Source organism: Tachysurus vachellii, chromosome 2 (genome assembly GCF_030014155.1).
Source record: "Tachysurus vachellii isolate PV-2020 chromosome 2, HZAU_Pvac_v1, whole genome shotgun sequence".
Classification (NCBI taxonomy): domain Eukaryota; kingdom Metazoa; phylum Chordata; class Actinopteri; order Siluriformes; family Bagridae; genus Tachysurus; species Tachysurus vachellii.
The window spans coordinates 7,578,858-7,598,070 of record NC_083461.1 but is presented as its reverse complement, the minus strand read 5'-3'; the positions used below and the strand labels follow the sequence as shown (position 1 = coordinate 7,598,070).

At 37.7% G+C, this 19,213-nt stretch overlaps 1 protein-coding gene across 2 annotated transcripts in view; it reads right to left on the bottom strand.

The window, feature by feature from the left end:
* The window catches only part of LOC132862873 (PH and SEC7 domain-containing protein 1-like), a 42,444-nt gene that overhangs the window by 20,804 nt on the left and 2,427 nt on the right, over window positions 1-19,213 (bottom strand). Inside the window, exons 2-10 of one of the 2 annotated variants that reach the window (XM_060895193.1) lie at window positions 11,527-13,686; window positions 10,727-10,844; window positions 9,812-10,307; window positions 9,251-9,688; window positions 4,006-4,197; window positions 2,992-3,072; window positions 2,608-2,720; window positions 2,121-2,179; window positions 226-315 (exon numbers count right to left, since the gene is read on the bottom strand). In XM_060895193.1, the coding sequence (XP_060751176.1) occupies window positions 226-315; window positions 2,121-2,179; window positions 2,608-2,720; window positions 2,992-3,072; window positions 4,006-4,197; window positions 9,251-9,688; window positions 9,812-10,307; window positions 10,727-10,844; window positions 11,527-13,437 (3,498 nt within the window). In that variant the 5' untranslated portion in view covers window positions 13,438-13,686. Of the gene's footprint in view, window positions 1-225; window positions 316-2,120; window positions 2,180-2,607; window positions 2,721-2,991; window positions 3,073-4,005; window positions 4,198-5,534; window positions 5,927-9,250; window positions 9,689-9,811; window positions 10,308-10,726; window positions 10,845-11,526; window positions 13,687-19,213 lie in introns of those variants that run through there. The other variant, XM_060895201.1, reaches the window with a different exon arrangement.

The following is a 19,213-nucleotide window of genomic DNA, read 5'->3' as shown; positions in this document are numbered from 1 at the left end:
ACAAAGACAATAATCGAATGATGAAATCTAATGAAAAACAGCCTAACGACCAGAAAAATCCCACAAGACAACCCATTTCTCTTAGATCACACAGACAATAGCTGTATAGGTAAGTAAGTATACACATGTGACTTCCTCACAAGGCTAATACTGTACATTGCATCGAATCCTGGTATACAGCTGTTCAGGGAGATCAGCATTTGCGTAATAGTGTTAGTAATCTACCTTGAGGAGTTCTTTAGGGAAATCTTGGCCATTGTTGAGTCCCTCCAGATTTCCAATGAACTGAGTGCAGGACATTCGCTTGCCAATATTCTGTAACCAGATTTATGAATGCATATTAGTTTTATTTTCTAATATCTTGCTTGTTTTTGTTAATAGCCGACTACATACACACGAGTGACAAATTAAAAGAAAAACACTGAGTTTTAGCCTGGTAATGGCCCCCTAAACCTATTCAGTACAGTTAATTGTGCTTTGAAACTGATTAGAGATATCTCTGGAACTGTACTAGAGAGAACACAGTTCTTCCTAGACATTCTTCCTTCAGTCACTAGTTAAGATGATGGGGTAGAGAGGTCTGTGTAACTCACTGCTCCAAGATTACCCATAGGTGTTTAAATGAATCATATCGATTTGCAGTAATGCTCAACAAGTGGACAAACAGCATAAGAGTAAAATAAATAAGATTAATAAGAAAATAATAATAATAATATAATATCATTAGGACGTAATCTCAGTTTTCCTTTAATTTGTCACATATCTACAAGCATGTTATAGTTTCCATGTAAACCCTCTGAATCAAGTGGAAGCACCAAATAACACAAAAGACTTTTTTTGGTAAGTAAAGGAGTATAATGTGGACAAAGTTCATGTTATATATCTGATTCTAAGTTAGGAAAGGCTACAGCTATTTTGGACTGGAGTCTTTTCGATCCACAGACAGAAGGGAGCCATTTTAACAAATCAATTTTGGCATTTCACAGCAAAGGAGCCCAGCAGGAGATGTTAAGCTTGGACTCCGTTTTTGTGTTAGATGGAGACATAGCAGAAAACCTCAAGAATAAAAGGGAAATGTCAAAAGGTTTAAATACTTCTTGATTTTAGCTGACTAACATGCAAGAAAAGATATAAACATTGGGGTACAGGTTTATGAGAATCAGATACCTTATAAATAACTCTTTGGTATTAATGTGATCAAATGTTTTTGGACACCTGACAACCAGTCCAGATTTAGTCCTCTTTGCTAGACTAATGACTTCCAATCTTCTGAGAAGAATTTACACAAGGTTTTGGAACATGTCTGATTAGTAAAATCAGGGAATGATGTCAGGTGATGAGGTCTGGGGTGCAGTCAGTGTTCTAGTTCATGTCATAGATGTCACATTCTTAAACTCAAAGAAAAGATCCTAATAAAGATAAAAGTTATTCATAAAGAATTTTAATCCTTAAAAGGGCTCATAAGGTCAAAATATGAGGAGGACTTTTAAGAGGCTAAGACTTTCTTTAGCAGATTGTACTGAATACAATATTTAATAATGATAGTAAGTTAATAAAATGCTACAGATTAGATCATGTAGGGATTATTTATGTGACCAGTCATGTTAGAGATAACATATCCGACACGTATATAATACGTGTAATATAATACTATGGCATTTAGAGATACAATAACATCTCTGAAACAGAGCCAAAATGCCATATCGGAAGAAATGATATAATTTGGCACTATGACATTTCTGAGCTGTGTTGAAGATGTTTACATTTCATTTACATTTATTACATGTGTAACATACAGAGGTTAGCACCTTTCTAATATTTTAAGTGAGCTCCATGTGGTTTGAAGTGTAAACCGAGTCATTGTCGTGCTGGAACAAGTTTGGACCTCATACTTCTCGTGAATGGAAATTGTTATATTAAAGCATACAAAAGATAAGCACTATTTAAAAAAAAAAAAAAAACACCCACGTGTATAGTAGTCAGGTATCCTCAAACTGTTGGGTGTATTGTATAATTTACTAATAAAGCTGTGCAAGAGATTCCATTTAGACAATAAATTATTAAAATAATATTAATAACATAACATTTCTTTCTCTCTTTCTTCCTGCACCTATACACACCTGGCCATACAGGTCTGTGTTGAGCAGCATCAGGGAGCAGGTCAGCGTGTGGACGCTGTCTGTAAACACAATGTAGTTATATAGATATCAGGACAAGCACAATACTACGGCTAATTGCTAAATTCATTCTGACTAGGTTTTACATGATGTGTGTATAAATACATCAATATATAGGCTGTATGGAGTGCATCATTATGTTTTTTGTTAAATCCTAACATATATGCTATTATTTAGAATACAACTAAAATTACTGACAGTGTAAACTAAGCGTCAACAAAACTACAGAATTTTTAGAGCCTTAAAATCTTCCTCTGAAATCCTTAAGATCGGGCCCTAACACAAACTGCATCAGAGCGAGAGGATAAAGCAGTCAAGTACTAATTAATTTTATATACTCGGGTATAACAAAACGTGGCCAATTTATTTTCGATAACTGAAACTACAACATACAATTGTTTACAACAAGATCTTGCACACACATTTATACCTTCAGAGAGTTTGAGGATAGGGTTACACTGCAGGTATCTGTGTGAAAAGTGAGCCAGGACTCTCTCTCGCTCCTGTGTTTCTCCATTTAGCACAAATTCTTGAAGGAAGGTCCTAAAGTAAAACAAAAATTAAATCAAAAACAATCACACAGCCTCAAATAAAATACAGAAAAATGCACATGGCATCAAAAAATATCTTAAACTCTTAAATGTCTTAAAATTATGAAAATGACCAACCTTAATATGACTAATATATATTTAAATGTGACCAGCATATCAGTGTCATTTTGCTATTTCATAGTTTATCCAGATATCTATACACTAGATATTCCTCACTATATCCTTTTAAAAGCATCTTAAAGGTTATCAGTATAAAAACTAACCTCAGTGCTTGATCCAAGGTCTGCCCTGTAAAATTAAACGAACGCAGGTATTCCTCTGCTACCATCCTGCTGAAGTCATTACTAAACAAACAAAAAAAAAGGAGAGAGAACAGTGTGTGTGAGAGATAATCAAATAAAAGACTAGTGTCAGATTAAGCTCTTCCAGAAAAGTTTGTCAGGAAAGCATGGTGAGGGGCTTTGCTGTTCCCATCGTGCATCTGTCAGATATGAGAAATCTCTTAAACAGACAAAGACAGAGCAGCACTGGCTGTCCAAAAAACTGATCCAACAGCACAAATAAGCCTGTCAGTAGGGATGCAGAGATACAGAATGGGACAGATATAGAAGCAAAAGTCTGGAGACTAACATAAGCCTGCTGTCATATCAAACTGCTCAGTATGAGTGCAGTGCTCAGAAGTCCAATTACGCATCGTAATTTAACTGGTGCATATGGAACTTTTATTTTCAGGATTCCCACAGTCTACAGATTATGCAGCAGTTAATTTTTTTATTTTTTTTTTTACCTTTAATTCATACATTTGTGTTATTTTATTGCAGGAGTACATCTTCTCATACAAACAGTATGGGTTATCATGGGTTATCTTTTTGCCAATTATTTTTTAATTTCATGACTATATTTTATGACTATAATTCAACAGTTTAAGTATTAAACCCAGTAGCCAAATAAGTACTGTCAAAAGTATTTATTGTTCCTATTAAAATCTTTATTACTCAAACCTACACCCAGAGAACCAATTACATGATGTAAAAATATACTGTAAATTTGAAACCTTTTCTAGGAAATTATCCGCAGTTTTCTAAAGTTACTAAACTTTTTATTGAGAGAAAAATATAAAAAAATAGATAAATCATATCTAGCATATTTTTGAGACCTATTGCCAACAAAACATACAGATCAACATCATAATAAAGACATAGATTTCAACATATGCTCTGATCAGATATTTCAGTCTCAAATGACTGAAGTATTTGTAATGCCTGAAATTCACTCACTTCTTGCTTAAGTGGCGAGCGACATCACACTTCCTGAACCCATCGAGGTTGTAAAGCCGTTTTGCCAGTCGCTTAGCAGCCTCCAGGTCAGCGCGGTTACTGCTGATTAACGTGTCATTGCTTCCCAGTCCCAAACGCTCATTCAGCTCCTGTTCCAAGACTGCATCTGTTGCCAGCCGTGCAGATTTTTCCCTACATACACACATGCATAGACACACCCAAACCTGTCTTAGTATACTTAGAGAATTGTGAGTATACATGTATTACTATATCTAAACCTATCCCTAACCGTTTGGGATAACAAAAAAAAAAAAGAGGTAGTAAAGAGGAGTAAAAAGTAAAGAGGTTATTACACATTACTTTAAATACAAATTCAATTGCATCTGTCAGTCATCACATTATCAGTATATGTTACACACACTACTGCTGCTATATTGTACAAAAGCATAATATTGCACAATACTGTTGTTTGCACTACCATGCACCCTTACACTTTATGTACATAACTGATCAGTCATATATCCTGTATTCATATTTAATACTTATACTGTGCATATTGTATCACATAATCTGTATTGTCCTGTATAGTCTGTATTGTCCTGTATAGTCTGTATTGTCTTGTATAGTATAGTGTTATTTATGTCTGTACTTTTGAGAGTCACAAACAGCTGGAAACAAATTCCTTGTGTGTGTCAACATAAAACCTGATTCTGATCTACATTTTTCCCCAATTAGGATTTCCAAACATAGAAAATGAAAAGTGCACATGCATCAGACAAGCTGATACATTTTTCATAAAAAGACCAGCACTGACTTCTCTAAAGCATTGTAAGATTCTGAACATTTTTTAAACCTCAGACATGGAGAGTTATGTGCCAATGCTCTCGGGAAACTTACTCCAGAGCTTCAAAAGCTGTGCTTTTTAAATGTAGCTGCTTTTATCAGTGACTCACACCTTAAATCCACAGAGCAAAACAAACAGCAGCTCAAGATCTTTACTTAACCCCCCAAAAAACAGTTGGTCAGGAACAGAAAGCAACAGAAAAGCAAACCACAACTCAAAACAAGGTTTTAGAAGAAGAAAAGCTGAAGAACAGTTATGATATTTATTACATTTCTCAAAAAACAACAGAAAAATAATAAAGGGGAATGATCCTATATCAGCAATGTCTAATAAACAAGGTCACAAAAATTCAAGTGACAGAAAAAGAGAATATAATAAAAAAAGTAATTGCTGCAGTAAAAAAAGGAATCAAAAAAATCTCAGTATCCATATTTGAGACACAGGTCAAAGTTCATAGATGGCATTTCTTTAAGTTTCATCTACAGTGTTTTTTATTCGTTCTTGTATTGTTAAATATTACTATCCTAATTATTATTATATTAAACTCACATTTTGAACTTACATTTGAATTCAAGCCTTTACTAGTGGTCATGTTTATTTCTTTCTGTTCCCTATGAAGTGCCATTCAAAGACAAACAATGCTGAATGAAGGTCTTTGTTTAACTACCTACGCTCGAGATCTTACCTGGAGCTTGAATGCCGCCGTGTAGGGATGTACTGATCCTCTGAAACACCACCATGCCAGCAGAAAACTGCATGGGTATTTTTCCTCAGGCTCTTTCTGCTGTTTTGGCTAACAGACACAGCTCGAACGACTCGTCCACCATGAGACCCTGCAACACTTTTACTCCTGCTCACACTCATTGCAGCAATCCGTGGTCTGGGAACTGCCTCTGAAATGCTAACTAGAATCTGTAGAGCATTTCACCTGAAGTGAACAGGCCTCACATCTCTCCTGCACTACTCAAGCGCTAATACTTATAGTGTACCATCTTTTCGGGTTTTGCTTTCCAAAATTGAAAATTTTATTTTTAATCTTTCGGCTTGCTCTGCATGCTTCTCCATGTTTCCATCACTCTTCAGTTACAGACTGTTTGTTCTGGAATTTGGCAGCTCTGACTCTCTCCCGTCCCCTCCCCTCCCTTACCCTCCCTCTTGGTAAACTTTTGCAGTTCTCTCATATGACCTCCAAAATCAGGCATGAACATGGCAGTAGAAAGAGTGTCCTTAAACCTAGTCTCTCTCTGTCTGTCTGTCTGCCCTTGTCTGCCTGTCTGCCCGTGTCTGTCTGCCCGTGTCTGTCTGCCTGTCTGCCCCTGTCTGTCTGCCTGTCTGCCCCTGTCTGTCTGCCTGTCTCTGTCTGCCCCTGTCTGTCTGCCTGTCTGCCCCTGTCTGTCTGCCCCTGTCTGTCTGCCTGTCTGCCCCTGTCTGTCTGCCTGTCTGCCCCTGTCTGTCTGCCTGTCTGCCCCTGTCTGTCTGCCTGTCTGCCTCTGTCTGTCTGGGTATGTCTACTGATCTACTCAAAACTTGATTTAAATTCTTTGTTTGTTGAGTAACTAAACTGAAGCAGTTAAACACACATAATACTACAGGATGTGAGGTTGGTAGCAGGAAACAATAGCACACTGTATGAGTGTATAACCCCTTACATAAAATCCGGTCTTGTGAGAGACTCACAGGAGGGGCGATGAGACAAGTACGACAGAGGACATAAAGTCCCACTGTAAGAACTTGTAAGAGCTTGACCTGCTTTAGGTCATAAGTGCCACTGTGGCAGCATGACCATGTACATCACTGGTACTATGCTGAAATTGAACCTTTTGGCTATAAACAGCATTAGCGTCTCAATACAAATACTGTGCTTTTAATATTAAATCCTACACTATATAGTACTTATAAGTATTCATAACAATAAAAGGTACATTTTATAGTCTTGTGGTTTGCACAGTTATTGCATATAAAGTAAATCATTTTTTTTTTTTTTTGCAAAATAAATGCACACCAACTGGACCCTAAATAGATATTAAGAAATTTCTGCATTTATAAGCCATGGCCACCCTACATGTTTTAATTCAGATTTATACTTTAGTTGTAAATTCATATTCAATACAGTACATGTAATTTTATGGCAGACATTTTCTTTGTTTTCGTGACTTCTGTTTTTCCACACAGTTAGAATCCCTTGATATTGCTGGAATTAGCAGAAGCATGTGGACAGATACATTTATATTGATTTTAAACTTCTGTGCTAACACGTCAGGTTTAATATGGCTATAATGAATGAGCAATTCTTAGTTGCATTTCAAAATAATAACACCCAAAGTGGATCTTCATAGTCAGATATTCATAATATTGATTTGCAAAAATATGTGAACAAAGTAAAAGAGGAAATGTCATGTTTCTCTTATGATACCATTTGTAATGCATGGATTACAAAGCCCTGCTCCAAATTTCTCAAATATTGTTAAATGTGACAGTAAAGACTTAGTACAGTTATTCTCTCCAGAAATGGCTTTGCTAAATACTAACCATCAGGCAGCTGATAACCAAAGAGGAAATAAGGAGCCAGTTCAACAAACCTTGTGACAGAAAATCTGAAACAAAATAATTGGCTTCTTTTATTTTTAACTTTAATTATTTATGTTAATGTTAACCTGACACCCTCACATGCAGTATTGCACTCTAAATCTATTTTATGCAAATGCATGTCTAGTCACGTCTCAGTGTGAAAATTTATGAAAATCACCCATTTTGAAAATGTTTCTAAACCAAAGAAGAATTACCTTTTCATTGACAATCATTCAGTATAAGCACTATCTTTACTATGTGTGTCATAACATATCAGGCTAACTATAGTAGGCAGAGTGTCTTCTTACTGGTACGTTCTCAACGTGATTTCCCCTCTCTCTTTCTCTTCTAACTCACACACTTGCTCCAAATACTGCGTCTGGTTTAAAATATTCACTAAAAATGCATTATGCTGCCTCCTTCTGGTTGCTCTAAGCATGTAACACTGTGACTATGTTCTACCTCATAATCACAGCCTCTTTTAAAGTAAAAAAAAAAAATTAATAAAATAAAATATATATATATTATTTTTTGTTTCTCCCCTTATATTTGCTCCCTGTTTGGAATCCCCACAGCAAAGGTTTTAAGTCGGATGCCCTTCCTGACACAACCCCACAATTTTATCTGGCCTTGGGACCGGCACTGAGAGTTAACTCTCAGGTGGCTGGGTTAGCTCCCTGCCAGGGAATCGAACCTAGGCCACAGCAAGGAGAGCATGGGATCCTGCTGCTGGACCACAAGGAGGCCTTTAAAAAAATATTACAATATGACAATATTATTATTATTATTATTATTATTATTATTATTATTATTATTATTAATAATAATAATAATAAAAAGCACCAACCCCCAAAATGCTCTAAAAGGAACTGAGCTGCTTTGAAATTTATTCTAGGACACTAGTATTCAAGTATTCATTTTGCAGGTTTTAAAGGATATTTATTTTATCAGCAATTAAATATATCACATCATGCAAAGAGCAGGGTCTCCAATTTCACCAGTGTTTCTAATTACAGCAAATTAGATCGCATTTATATGCAGTTGCTCTATCAAAGACATAGGACCTGTAGGCAAGCTTTTCATTCAGAGCATCAGCAATGCGCATTAACCTTCATCTCACATTCATACACATCTTGGCACAAATACACATGCACAAGTACAAACACACAGCCTAAAAAGGAAGCCTGTCTCAGTGACCTGGCCTCATTTTCACATGGCTCAATGTGAGTTAAAGCTGAATGTTTCAACCTTATGCTCAGAGTTTGCACTGATTGGCTAGAACTTGACCTGCACCACTTTGCTGTAAAAGTTACCTCAGAAACCACAGAAGCACAAATTTCCCCAGAGGAAAAGAACATCATTATAACTATCACAGACCCAAAACAAGAAAGAGTCAACCTGAAATCAGAAGCAGCATTACAGTTATGACTTTAGGAAGACAATTTTTGTTTCTGATAAACAAAGATTTTTTCATGTATCTTTAGTATCCGATCAAGATCAGTAGCACAGGTACCAGTAATCAGTTAGCACAATGCCATCAACAAATGCCAAAAGAATATGTTTTATATCCGAACCAGCATACATACTCAATTGTCAAAAAATCATTATGGGTGCATAATTTTAGCTTTAATTAGCCAATTTATTTTTTAGCTTAAGCTTAAAAAAACTCAGCATGTGGATTATTTTGTAGAAGTCTATAGCTTTAGTGTTGTGCAGGACTGCTTTGTGATTCATTAGGTATTTATGCAAGCCTTTGAAGTATTTATGTATGCATAGCATTTTATGTTAAATCATGTGTGTGCGTGTGTGTATGTGTGTGCGCGCTGCTCTCACCTGGGCAGCATGAACGCATTGTCACTGATCCAACTGTGTCCAGCTGACCTGTCATCTGAGCCGCTACTGAGCCGCTCGCTAGACGGTGCCCTTGTGGCATCTGTGTCCCCCGTAACGGTCAGAACCGACTCAGACACACTGGGCATCTCAGCATGTGCAAGGGGGGCAAAGCTCAGCTCTACGATCTGCCGTGCGCTATGATACATCTGAGCCTTCACCTGTGGGGTCAGGGTTGGGAGGTCAAACGTCAGCATGGTCTGAGAACTGGAGGTTAGGTGCTCCAGGCTGTCCAGGCTGTTGTAGGAGGTGCCTTTAGCCCGCTGCGACTCCAGGATGCTTTCAAAATGGTGACTAAATGTGTCCATGTTGTCACCTGAAGTTTGGGGTGGACCTCGTACTAGAACAGGTGATTTCAGGGCTGGGCGATTTAAATAGGGCCTAGAATTGAAAAATAGGAAAATGACAAGGGAAAATAATGATATTAAATTATTGTGACCATGACACTTGATGTCAGGTTTTCTGTATGTTCATGCATGCTTTTATAGTAAACTTTAATGACACCTCTTGAACAGCAGGCTAAGTATCTCCTCATCCTGTTCTTGACTGGCCTGCAGCCTCCTCATATCACACTGTGTGCGAACACTCGCCCAGCTGGCCACATCTTCCTCCTCTTCTTCCTCCTCCTCCTCTACTCCATCTGTTCTCTTGTATGCAGTTTCTCCCACTGGGCTGCTTCCTGTACCAGAGGTGCCCATCACACTACGGTTGCTCCCAAAAGCTGAGTCAGAGTCATCCTTGTCTGCAAGCAGCACCTCGTCAATGTCAGTCTCCCAATAACAGCGCAACGGAACTGCGTCTAGATCGGTCTCAGAGTACTTCAAAGTCCGACGAATTATGCCCATTTTTGGGGAGGTGCCTGGGGCAGCAGGAGGAGGTGTCACAAGCTCCACCTCAACACGTTGCACGTCATGATTGGCCCGGAGAGAAACTTCCTCCAGTGGTAGGTAATTGGGTGGAGTTGGGGTGGAGTGGCAGCTAGGAGGTGCAGTGCACAGGTCTAGGACAAACAGGCACAAGAATACATCTAGAGAATTGCACCACCCTAATGAGTGATTCATTAGTGATTCATTTTTTAAACTGACACGGTTGACTCAAAACACGTGATCTACACTGATCTACATGGTAATGATGACATCACAGAAAACACAAGACAGGTCAGCTGGGATCAATAATTGCGAAGGTGACCTTATATCATTTATCAAGCTGAATGCGTAAAGCACTGGAAATTCTACAAATTACATATGTAGAGGTGTAGTATAATATTTACCTTTACACTGGAATTACACAGTCTGTCCAACAATCTAGGAAGTAACTCTCAACTGCTTACTTTGTACTCATCTGTAGCAACTTGAATAAAGATGGATGAAGTGACCAATAAAAAAATAAAAAAATAAAAATAGATGGACATTAACTTACTTTTCTCTTGTTCACTGGAGACAGTATATGTTGTGGTGCCAAACAGGAACTCCCACTTGGCTCGAGCAATCTTCTGGGAGTGCAGCGATGGCCCCAGTACAGCTGAACCACCATCAGACTGTGACATACATAAGTCATCGACTTACATTTATTCATACAAAGGTCATAATCATCATCCCTTTGTTTACTTGCCAATTCATAATCAGACATTTCTAAATATGACCTGTCAGTAACAGCAATAATAGCTTAACATTGCTTGGTACACCAAACAATAATTTTGCTTTGTAAAAACTGAATGTAAAAAACTTTTTTTTACACAAAAAAATCAAAGTATTCAAAGTATTATCAAAGTATTTTACATAAGTTACGTGTCTAAGAATTCTAAAGTAAACTGCAGGTTTAATAAACAAATAAAAAACATAAATAAACCCAGAACTGAAGTTGGACAAATAATTGTTAAAAATATGTAAATGTAAAAACTAATAAATTTAATGTGAAATGATAATTGTATTCAAAACAGTAAATACACATAAATTTAAGAGGTGGCAGTTCCAGGAGTCTGTGAGGCAAATGGAATGTTAAAAGTATGCAAATGTTATGGAAATTCAAACAAACTGCACAAGTTTTTTTGATCATAGTTTCTATGTAGAACCTGACAATAGAGGCTTTCCCTCATGACCCTTAGAAATTTAGAACCTATTTCCATTTAAAGAACTCTCAAAGAAATCCCAATCACCACCACACCACACCACATCCAATGTTAGCTGATAAACAGTATAAAGATCACAGCTTTTTCTCACCTGTAAACCTGAGCTGGCATGTTCTGTCTGGTTACTGTTGCTGCTAGATTCAGGTGAGAAACATTCATGGTCTCCCAAACTCCCTGTGACCCCACTGGAGCTTGGAGATGAAGTTGGAACACCATTCGGCTCCACCTCTGCCCTCTCGTCATTCTCATCATCCAGTACAACAGGCCCAAGTAGCAAAGCTTGCCTGCGTTTCCATTCAGCCTGCTTCTGTTCCTGCGTCAAAGTGATTGATTCCTGCCCTATCAGCTGGTCTGTGTCCACTAGTACACCTTGGTCCTCCACTGCTCCTGTCGTTTTCTCTTCTGATCTCTGAACTAGGTTAAGCATCTCCAATTCATTCCCATTGTGCTCCCGCCACCTCTGCATGAAAGTCCAGCTGACGGGTGCTTCCTCTATATGTTGCCCAATAAGAAGCCTCCTGGAGATCTCCACACTGTCAGATGCAGGTTCATCTGTGGTCTTACTGTGCACATGTGAGTACAGATCCCAGGTATCCAAATGGTTCCAGACTTCACCTGTGTACTGTGGAAGTCTCCTTCTGTGCAGGGTGGGACTGTCTGTGCTTGACAAGTCACCCCAAATTACACGAGGGTCTCTTACAGGTGAGTTCTTGTCTCCTTTTGACAGCCATGGACACACTGCATTAGAAGGAATAGCTGGGGAGTCACGGACCTGTCCGAAGGGGTTTGGGCTGCAGAAGTAGTTGGTTTGCTCACCCCTTTCAGGACTATAAACGGCTAAAGACTCTGCTGCTTGTGAGCAAACGGTAGATTCATTTGTTACAGAAAGATCAGAATGCATCCCATGTAAAGGGATGTTCATTTTCATAGGCGGGCTACGATGTTGTGAGGGGCAGTTTGGAGATTGTTTGGGACTGCCTAGCTCACTCTGGACTCCAAAAGATTTGTGGGCAGGTGACTTTCGAAGATCATCAAATATAACCGAGATTTTGGCGGCTTCCACTGCAAGCCTACGTGCTACCTCTGGACTGTTCAGTGCTGATGATGTATTGCTTCCACTGAGCTGGTTTAAACCTTCAGAATGTGCATTAGTGATCAACAAATTGCCCTTCTGACCTGAGAAAGGACTACCATCCACCTCACTGGATGTGCCTTCATTGGTTAGCTGGTGTAGGTTAGGGTCTTGTTGGACCCTGGGGCTGGAGTTTTGCTCTAGGTGTTGGTTGGAGTTTCCTGTGTGGGATGACAAACAATGTGAGACTGGGATACTTGATGGGCCATTTGGCCTTTCTGTATCATAGTTGTGTGAGTAAGTGTCATGACCAGGAGATCCTGCCCATGACTGACTTTGCACTTGCTGGTTGGGTTTCTGCCCTGGACTCCAGTCTGACCCATGTGCAAATTTAGACCCAAAGTCCTCTAGGGGCCTTTGGGTGGATGCTTGACCCCCTGTGACTGCACAGCCCACAGTGACTTGGTTGAGAGCGGGTGAGCCCGCTTGCTGGTGAAAAGGACTATTATTGCTGCAGGGGCCTGAGGGGAGAGAGAAGGCCAGTTCATTCTTATGTGGCTGAGTGTCCTTTCTCTGATTCCTCAAAAAATTCTGTGGACTCTCTAGTTGCTGAACATTTGCCTTCTCAATGTAGCCGAAGGTAACTACAGATGTTTGACCAAGCTCTAATGGCTGAGTGGAACCGTGAGGTTGCTGAGATCCTCGAAAAGGTGCCCCTGGGCCAGAGACTGGCACCACAGCTGAGGAATAGGATGAACTGTGCCGTTTCACATTTTTACCAGCCATGCTATGACTTGGAGCAGTGCTTATGTACTGGTTCAGTTGCTCTGAAGGGAGAATGTGGGTGGGTGTAGATTGTGGGGAAGGCTTATGTGTAGGCTGTGAATGGAAGGCTTTGGGTGGAGGAGTGGATGTGAAGCACTTCTGCATGGCTCAGGTCACAGAGCTGAGATCTGATACTGCCACCTGTGACTATCTGGTGAAAGTCTCAGTTGGACAATCTTGATCCCTTTGGGTGCCATCATGAAGTGAGGCAGATTAGATTTACTTCAAGGCATGGTGTTTAACAAACACAGCATCTGATACTTTCTTCCCCCTTCTTTTATGCCATTTGCATATACTTCTGCATGTGCTATATTAATCAAATCCATATTTACAGACACTGAATCCATCTATATTCTGAAACAGAGAATAAACAAGAGAGATAATATTTCAGTTACACAGACATGAAGTACACTGCATGCAAAAACAACATGAAGACACAATGCCTTCATTTGTTTAGTGCTTTAAATATTCAAGTATTTTGATTTAAAAATGACATTGGTGTGGGGTAAATCATTTACGTGATTTAATTAAATATGCTTCCAAAAACACTGGGAAAAATCCCATAGGTAAAACTATCTGCACTGTAATCATGGTCTGAGAATTTTAGCTATTACAGGTCCTTAACCTCCCCTACATTACTAAAGTTTATAGTTAACTTAAAATGGTTTGGTTGTGGTATTTTTATTCAGCTTTCTTGAACGTTTTTTTATTTTTTTTTTTAACTAGTTATTTTTCTATTCTTACCTGCCAGTGATATTTTCCAACAGGTTTCATGCATTAATTAAGGAAAAGTTAATATCTGCATCCATGTCGATAGCTGTCTCATTTTAGTATAGTGTGACTGAACTGCAAAAGTAAATGAGGTTGTTTGGACTGTTCCGATTTCAAGATCAGTAACACAACACAAACCACAACCATTCCACACCATTCACTTACAAATCTGATCTGTGTAGTCCTTTAATTAACAGGCAGATTTTACGTAAAAAGATTCTCATCCACATTCTGATGCGCTCAAGCTAGTAACATTGTCTGAGCTGCCTTGGCGACATCTAGTATATTGGTGCTTTATGCAACTCTCAGCACTTTGTGGCCTTTATAGCACTGCTAATCAGTGGTACTGCAGACATGGTGATTGTGGGTGACTAATATGTGTAATCTATCTATTTTTCCATTTTTACTTATTTTGGTAAAACCAAAGGACAGACTTTTTTATTGCTTATACCCTTGTCCAACCATCCAACATAAAAGCAAGCGTCCAAATAACAAGTGGCATTGTACAGGCAATGTACAGAAGACTAAAAAATAGTTATGCCAGTCTTTGTGACATCTTAAAATTCTTTCTGACAGCAACGAGGTGACAAAAAAATACTGACAATAGGTTGTGTGTCTATTTCTACACTAATTAGAGCTTTAAATGTTTGACAATTGCTATGTATCTAGATAAGAACACCACTTATTACAAAGCACAATTACTTTAAAAACTGCTTTGTTTTAAACTCACAGTAGCAAAGAATATATTATAATACACTGACACACACACACCTGAATTAAAGGTCACAGAGGGAAGAGTTAGATACCCAGTTTATGTTTCTGCAACATTACATATCAGCATCTTCCAGCTGTCTGTGTTTACTGGGGAGTGTCTTATGAAGTTAGCATCACATTTGTTTCTAAAATTAGCACTTTGGCCAACAAATGGAGCCAGAAAAGATGTCTAATATTAGTTTGCTGCTCTGGCATTTGCAATGAATGCCAGAGCAGCATAGAGGCAAAAATATATTAAGTATGGAGGCTAAATTTCAGCAGAAAATTTAGGAAATCTTTTAACTGTTAAAGAGAATATATTGGGTAGATTCATACAAGTGACCTTCTTTCAAGATATGCCATTAAGATAGGTTGCTCTGAAGTCTCTCTCAATCAATGGCAAAGAAAGCAGAGCAATGAACAAATAGGGCACTGAGAAGAGAAAACGATCAATCACAAACATCCATCATAGGATAACACGGTAAACAGTGCTGACTGAAATATATTACTTTCTAAAGAGGTGGTGAAGTCTCAAAGAATTATATTCTTCTCATAAAAATCCATTACTGTGTTGCATAATCATAACAACTTATAGCTTTGGTCATATCTAGTAGTGCATGAAGGTATTCTATTGATATATAATATATCCAACAATCTAATAAGATATGTTTTACTTTAAGTAGCAGTAAAGACATCTCACAAGAGTACTGAGGGCATGAAATTTAGTCTGATGGTTGTCAGTCACAGTATATGATTGTGATTAATAATTTAACTATTACTTTGATTGTCTAAGACAATGCTATTTAAAAAAATTGTATACATAGATCCAAGCTGGTAGACGGATTTTGATATGTCAAAAAATTAATTGTAAATAAACATTAACAGCAAATATTTATATGTAAATTTATATTTGTGGAATTGCAATTCTATTTATGTCAAATAACTGCAATTAATGTAATTACTGTGACAAAAGGCAATAAGATATCAAGAGTACATGTGAATTTATTTATTTTTTTTTACATCTCAAATGGCTGTAGTCTCATCAGGAGATGCATGTATTAGTTTAACAGGGCCACGTAATTTTAGGCAAGAATTGGACGTCGTATCTTTAAAGCACTGTATATTATGAGACTTCGGTTCCTTGGAGGCTGGTGACAGGGAGCTAAGAAGTGTTGTCATAGAGACAGGCCTTACGTGGCAAAGCTGTTCTTTGAATGCAACAGTCATGGACTGTCGAGCTGGCATGCACCACACACACACCTCCTGCTAGCTCTCTGCCTGACTCACTGACCAAAACATCACAGACCTGCAATGTTTAAGGGGAAAATCTAAACAAGCAAACATACTGCTTTGACAGCAAACGTTTAAGTGTGTGCAGTCAACAGACCAACTGACACAAGCACCTGTGTGAGAACAGGCCCTAACTTGCAGACTACACAAGTTACATGTTAAAAAAGAACTTATACGACCTGCAACCACTCTGCTGATGTTTAGTGGTTCAGTGAAAAAGTGCAGTATATGGAATTTGATACAGGGATCATCATTCTTGTAATTGAATCATTCTCCCGACAGCAAGGTAATCTAAGACAAGAGTATAATCAAACTATACAGTTTAATATTTCAATCGATCATGTGCTAACTCTTAAAATAGCATACGATGATGCAACACTTTCTTTATACACTAATTTAGAGTAATATACTTTTAAGTAAGTCTGAGAATTGTTAAATTCTAACAATGTCTGTAATTAGTTCTGTGATTTATTTAAATTCTAAGCACTTTGCACACAAATGAAATTATGCTAAAAATACTCAATGGAGAAGCACTAAAGTCAAGAAAGGTACTGTGATTGGTAGCCATATTGGGCTTTCAAACTCCTCTCTTTCCATTCTATAGCTGCTACAATATAAGTGACAACAGGAATCTGTTTATCTAGTGTTCCAAATCATTAAATGCAACTCTAGTGCCCCATTCTTTAAGAATCAAAATATGTAATCATTGGCAAATCCCAAGGATATTTAAACAGAAAAAAAAAACACTTCTTAAAGATCTATAAAACAAAAAGAAAAACAATTAACTCTTTGCAACACCAAGTTGTTCAGATGTCTGTTCAGTGCTTTTGGAAAACTCAACCCAGAACCTTAGCTGAGGAATTAAGACAAAAAAAGAAACCCTGTCATTGTCAGGATATTTTCATGTTATTCCCTCACAATATAGCCGCTGTTAATGAAATATATGCAGTGCCCCATGCTCTATAAATGTAAGTAAAATAAATCAGCAATAATGCGGACCACCAACCAACCAATTACAGTTTAATTTAAGAATTTGAAGCTAGCTTTGGTTAACTTTTATTAATTTCTGACTGATCAAAACAGAGAGAAAGCGTTGCACTGAGCAGAAAGCACTTCAGCACAAACAACCAAAAACATAGAGGGGTCAAAAGGAAACTGGTTCCTGCATCAGTCTTAAGTATACATGTAGTGACTTGCCTCTCATTCTCATTGATGACAAGGAGGTGTTTTAAACAACTTGCAAAATGCAGTCTGCTTTGTTTTTCCACAGTGTGTGAAAATAATTAAATGAAAAGAAGGTCAAGTGCAAACTTGTGAACAAAAGCCAAAAAAAAAAATAGATTACCAAGCTGTATTAAAGCAATACAACACAAACACAAAACAGATCCCGTTTATAAAGGACTTTGACGTTTTGAACTTAAAAAGACAATTCTTAATGCCACAAGGCCGACAGACCCACGCAGCTTAGAGTAACAATCAGGACCAGCAGCACCAGCATCTAAAACAACATACAAAATTTCTGTGTGCAGTGTTATTTCAATGTTTTATCTTGTGGAAGATGCTCTGAGAAATAATAATTCATGTTTCTAGGTAAAAGGTACGTACAAATGAGACAAAGATAAAATACAGTTTGGTACATTTATTAGAAGAGCTCAGCTTCAGTTTTAGGGGCTATAATGATAGTACGGTAATTTAATGTCATGTTAAATCCAGAACTGCAATCAAACCACAATACAGCTTTTATGGTATGAGGCTGAACATTTTTTCTTCTCAGATATTCCTTCGTAAGTACCTCTATTTATCCACTTTATTTCCACTACAATACTTCTAATTTCTGTCATTACCTCTACTTAAGTTTCAATGTAAGATATATGAGTATCAACTAAACAGCATTTTTTATCTATTGGTCCAATAATTAAGAGACATTTTCCAGATATGTAGATCCAACATATTCAGATAACTAGGAAAATATATCCGTTAAGTTAGAACACCTACTGTAGTTAGGGAAGAGTAAATAAATTTAAATGGAGAAATCTGGACCTTAGAGAAATCTGATTCTTAGTCACAGAGTTTCAGGGTAATACAGTGGATTGAAAGGCTGTGTATTTGATCAAACTGACCTTCTAACTCCTAGAAGCATTTTATATCATTTGAAGCGCACACAGATCCGATATTTGCAATGATTTCAAAAATAGAAAAAGTGATGGATGCATCCTTAATTTTCATTATTTTTCATAACACTAAAAATTATTCTATTATTTGGCTGCTCAAGTACAATTTTGTTTTAATTTATGGCCAAATCTTTCTTTCAAGCCAAGAATAAAGTAATATAATACAAATGGTGTTATGTAAAAATACTCAACAATTGGGTGTTGTGATTCTGCCTGATATGAAGCAAGTCCCTTTTTTTTATTTTCCCCATTACATCATGCCCTGATTTGATTTCTTTATTCTGTATCTTATACTATTTGCCAACAAAATGTTCTACATTTTATTTGCTGATAACTCTGTTTTAAGTACTGGAACCTCCAGAGAATAAACTATTTCCTGTTATTATTTACGTTATAAATAAACACCATCACCTTTTTTTTCAGCTTCTTTTACGTTTAATTAAAAAAAATATTTTTAGAATGCTCTGTGAGAAAGTTCTGCTTAGCACAGCTTAATGACCGTCATGCTGAACGACTCAACACTGCTAAATCTAATTTCACTGAAAGTGTTGTCCAAAGTGCTGTGCTACAAAGCGATAACCACAACACTGCTGGAGGGCAGTCAGAAAGCCTTCAGTCACGGCTTACTGCCAAAGGAAGCAGCAGATACATCAGCCTCAAACAGCATCGGAATGAATAAACCATCTAGGCCAACAGGTTTGGATAGGTTAATCTTCTACATCAGTTCTAATTCGACATTGATGTTTGATTTTCAATTAGACAGATGAGGCAGACGGACTGCAGTAGGAAGAACAGTATAGGAGCCATTTAAGGGCAGAAAGTGCAACGGCAAGCAGTAGAAGGAAGAGAGAGAGAGAGAGAGAGAGAGAGAGAGAGAGAGAGAGAGAGAGAGAATA